Genomic DNA, 5,000 nt, shown 5'->3' on the forward strand with positions numbered 1-5,000 from the left:
TGCGTGTATGTGTGTGCGTGTAAGTGTGTGTGTATCACCTTAGGTAGGAGGGGAGTGTGTGTGTGGGGGTGCGTGCACGTATGTATATGTGTATGTTAGCTGTGTGCGTGTATGTGTGTGTGTGTGTGTGTGTGTGTGTGTGTGAATAAGAGCGAGCGAGAGAGAGAGAGAGAGAGCCAACATTAGACTAATTAACGCTTCTGACTGTCGAACACATTTTATTTGTAGCGTTCATTAATTATAATGGATTTACGAGACCTCACGATACCAGACTAGTGTTTTGTTTTACAAAAAAAAACTGATAAAGTTTTAATCACTTATTCATGTCTCCGTTATTGTATTACGATCACTTGGTTAGTGCGGTGTTGGGTTTATGCTCTCAGGGCTCGAACAACTCGTAGGGTTTATGCTTCCATGGCACGAGTTTATGCTCTCAGCGTGTGAACAGTGCGTTGGGTTTATGCTTTCAGGGCACGAGTTTATGCTCTCAGGGTGTGAACAGTGTGTTGGGTTTATGCTTTCAGGGCACGAGTTTATGCTCTCAGCGTGTGAACAGTGCGTTGGGTTTATGCTTTCAGGGCACGAGTTTATGCTCTCAGGGTGTGAACAGTGCGTTGGGTTAATGCTTTCAGGGCACGAGTTTATGCTCTCAGCGTGTGAACAATGCGTTGGGTTTATGCTTTCAGGGCACGAGTTTATGCTCTCATGGTGTGAACAATGCGTTGGGTTTATGCTCTCAGGGCACGAGTTTATGCTCTCAGGGTGTGAACAGTGCGTTGGGTTTATGCTTTCAGGGCACGAGTATATGCTCTCTGTGAACAATGCGTTGGGTTTATGCTCTGAGGATGTGAACAGTGCGTTGGGTTAATGCTTTCAGGGCACGAGTTTATGCTCTCAGGGTGTGAACAATGCGTTGGGTTTATGCTTTCAGGGCACGAGTTTATGCTCTCAGGGTGTGAACAATGCGTTGGGTTTATGCTCTCAGGGTGTGAACAATGCGTTGGGTTCATGCTTTCAGGGCACGAGTTTATGCTCTCAGGGTGTGAACAGTGCGTTGGGTTTATGCTTTCAGGGCACGAGTTTATGCTCTCAGCGTGTGAACAGTGCGTTGGGTTTATGCTTTCAGGGCACGAGTTTATGCTCTCAGGGTGTGAACAGTGCGTTGGGTTAATGCTTTCAGGGCACGAGTTTATGCTCTCAGCGTGTGAACAATGCGTTGGGTTTATGCTTTCAGGGCACGAGTTTATGCTCTCAGCGTGTGAACAATGCGTTGGGTTTATGCTCTCGGGGCACGAGTTTATGCTCTCAGCGTGTGAACAATGCGTTGGGTTTATGCTCTCAGAGCACGAGTTTATGCTCTCAGGGTGTGAACAATGCGTTGGGTTTATGCTTTCAGGGCACGAGTTTATGCTCTCAGGGTGTGAACAATGCGTTGGGTTTATGCTTTCAGGGCACGAGTTTATGCTCTCAGGGTGTGAACAATGCGTTGGGTTTATGCTTTCAGGGCACGAGTTTATGCTCTCAGCGTGTGAACAATGTGTTGGGTTTATGCTCTCAGGGCACGAGTTTATGCTCTCAGCGTGTGAACAATGCGTTGGGTTTATGCTTTCAGGGCACGAGTTTATGCTCTCAGGGTGTGAACAATGCGTTGGGTTTATGCTTTCAGGGCACGAGTTTATGCTCTCAGGGTGTGAACAATGCGTTGGGTTTATGCTCTGAGGATGTGAACAGTGCGTTGGGTTAATGCTTTCAGGGCACGAGTTTTTGCTCTCAGGGTGTGAACAATGCGTTGGGTTTATGCTTTCAGGGCACGAGTTTATGCTCTCAGGGTGTGAACAGTGCGTTGGGTTTATGCTTTCAGGGCACGAGTTTATGCTCTCAGGGTGTGAACAATGCGTTGGGTTTATGCTCTCAGGGCACGAGTTTATGTTCTCAGGGTGTGAACAGTGCGTTGGGTTTATGCTTTCAGGGCACGAGTTTATGCTCTCAGGGTGTGAACAATGCGTTGGGTTTATGCTCTCAGTGTGTGAACAATGCGTTTGGGTTTATGCTCTCAGGACACGAGTTTATACTCTCAGGGTGTGAACAATGCGTTGGGTTTATGCTCTCAGGGCACGAGTTTATGCTCTCAGGGTGTGAACAACGTGCTGGGTTTATGTGTAAGTCAGGAACGTGCTCATTTTGTCATTTCAGTAAATGTGATGTAGCGTATATGGATCAGTCCGCACGTTTTGACACCTCCTTGAAACTGAAACTGGAAACTATCTGGATCAATTCTTACTGTGTATATTTACACGTCTGAGTCACAGATCTCGCTAATTATAAGCGCAGGGCGTGTCATTTTAGATTAAACTTAAAGGATTCACTTTCCTTATAGTTTTAGTCATCCAGGTGTATTTTGCAACTTGTGTAGCAAGTACATATTATCTGCATGTGTCATCGTCATGCAGCGGTGAGTTTCCTGTTATTTATGGACAAAAATGGCAAAACAACAACAACAAAAAATCATCGGTTGTCTTTTCACTGATTGGAGAAAGAAAAAAAAAAAGGTTTAGAAAACGTCACGCCAATGTCAACAGAGATGGGGTAACGTAGTTAAAGGGGTAGATAACCTTGGGGTGTGGGTTGTCGTCAGTCTATTGCATTACGTGAGCCTCTCCATTCTCTTTTAGTCCGCAAGGAAGCAATCTGAGAGGCCGAACTGAACGCGTCTCGAAAAAGCTGTATTCAAAAGCCCCCCTCCCCCATAGACCCCTTCCCCCACCACCACCACCACCACAGCCACCACTACCATCACCTCACCCCCACCCCTCAAACCCCTGGTCCTCCTTTTCATCCTCCCGTTCTCACTGCTCCTCCTCCCTCACCCCCCACCCTCCACACGCACTTGTGGTTGTTTATCTGACATCGGAATGCGGGTGTGACAGGGGAAGGTCTTTTTCCTCTGTGACCTGAGAGGTCATGTACGTGACCCGATGAAGGCTTTTGATACCGTAGCTCGCTTATTTACTTAGTTGGCTGTGTTAAGATTTTTTTTCCTGTTAAAGAAAAAAAGGTAAGAAGGAAAAAGAAAACACGAACAAAAGACGATTCACGGTGGTAGATTTTGGCCTTTTTGTTAAAGCTCTCCCTCTCTCTCTCTCCCTCGCTCTCTCTCTCCCTCTCTCTCTCTCTCTCTCTCTCTCCGTGTGTGTTTTGGCACAGAGTGGTACATGAGTGCATGCATGTATTTCACAGACGATAGGTGCCTCAGGCTTGCTTGTCTATATTTTCATCCGATGGGGAAGAGTGTTCTTTTTAACTCCTCTAACTTTTCTTCTTATCACTCGCTCTCGCGTGAATCTTGTGATAGAAGAACGATTCCTCAGCGCATTTTATCAGAACTCATAAAGTCCTGTTCGGTCGCCTTGAAAGGGTAATGGTTACCATTGTCTTTTACGGCAATCGAGGCAATGAGTTCATATCCACTGTGTCTGGAGCTCAGCTCAGGAAGACTGATGGGGCTCGGTTCGCTTTTAACATTTCCCACCCCTAGACAGATATCACTTTACACCTCAGTGGAGTGAAGGACATCGGAATAAAGCAGTCCTTCCCAAGGACACAACACGATGTTGAAACGGGGTCTCGAACCTTGAACACTGGATCACAAGTCCAACGCTTAACCAATACTACCACGGCGCCTTCATTCTGGCGCTTGTGTGTGTTGAATTGGTATATTGCCATAAGTTAATTCTATCTGTCTGTCTGTCTGTCTGTCTGTCTGTTACAACATTACACAGGTGTTTTGCGTGCATGCACTGTGCTTAGTTCGGTCAGTCTCTGTCCGTCCGTCTATCTCTGTATCTGTCTGTCTGTCTCTCTCTCTCTTTCTGTCTGTCTCTGTCTCTGTCTCTCTCTCGCTCCGTGCATGTGCTCGCGTTTAACACTGCTAGTAAATCAGTCGGTGAATATTATCAAAATTAATGTTTCTTACCTTCACACACACACACACACACACACACACACACACACACACACACACACACACACACACACACACACACACACGCGGTGTATGTAACACATACGGATCTGTCCGCGCGTTTCGACACTCCTTTGAAATTGAAACAAAAACTGAAACTTTTTCTCTTTATTTTTTCAGATCGTGCTGACTTGATGTACTGAGATTCGCGGGTCGAGGGTGGGGATCCACCTCGAATTTTACACTGCCGACAAACTTACTGTGCATCTTGTCTGTCGGCGATGAAGACTGCTGATGGACATTAACAACAAATGCAGATCCGTCTTCTGCCTCTACCAGAGTCGCAGAACTACCTCCTACACTGCTGCAGCTGCTGCTGCTGATGATGCTGCTGCTGATGCTGCTGCTGTGAACCGCTCTTTTCGACAGGTGGTCCCCTCCCAACCCCCTCTTCTTCCCACACTCATACTCACCTACACATCCCCACTTTCCGCTTTCCCACAATCGCCCTCTCAGAAACTCCCGTGCCCAGACGTTATGATCCGTTTGGACAGCTTCCAATGCGCACTTCAGACATCTGGGATATATATATATATATATATATATATATATATATAAACAGACATAGAGAGACTCAAGAGCTCAAGAACTCAAACATTTGAGTGTAAGATCAGCGACCTGTGTACGTTTGGGAAGCACGTGTTAAACGCACGTCATGCTCAGAATAAATCAGGGTGAACAAAGCAGCCACAAAATAAACTCTGAGCTCTCTGTGTTGCCCTCTCTGTCTCGATGAGAGAGAGAGAGAGAGATTTTATTTGTTTGTTGTTTTTTTTTAGTTATAAATTTATTATCAAACAGGATTTCGTCGAAATGCAGGGAAGAGTTTTCAGAGTCATAAGAAGCTTTTTATACTCAGTGGTTGTAACACTATAATCTAATCTTGTCATTAAATTATGCTTAGGAGTGTGCTTTGGGCGGTTTGATACACATACTAAATATTTTTTGTGTGCGCCAAATTTGTCCACGCTTGATTTTC

The 5,000-nt window shown here is 45.8% G+C and overlaps 1 protein-coding gene across 5 annotated transcripts in view; it reads left to right on the forward strand.

Moving 5' to 3' along the window:
* LOC143280937 (uncharacterized) overlaps positions 1–4,553 on the forward strand; it is a 42,122-nt gene extending 37,569 nt beyond the window's left edge. For all 5 annotated transcript variants that reach the window (XM_076585754.1, XM_076585767.1, XM_076585760.1 and 2 more), the window contains one exon: positions 4,142–4,553. In XM_076585754.1, coding sequence (XP_076441869.1) covers positions 4,142–4,164 — 23 coding nt within the window. In that variant the 3' untranslated portion in view covers positions 4,165–4,553. The remainder of the gene's footprint in view (positions 1–4,141) is intronic.
* The last annotated feature ends 447 nt before the right edge of the window (positions 4,554–5,000 follow it).

The sequence above is a fragment of the Babylonia areolata genome, chromosome 1 (genome assembly GCF_041734735.1).
Source record: "Babylonia areolata isolate BAREFJ2019XMU chromosome 1, ASM4173473v1, whole genome shotgun sequence".
In the NCBI taxonomy this organism is placed as follows: domain Eukaryota; kingdom Metazoa; phylum Mollusca; class Gastropoda; order Neogastropoda; family Buccinidae; genus Babylonia; species Babylonia areolata.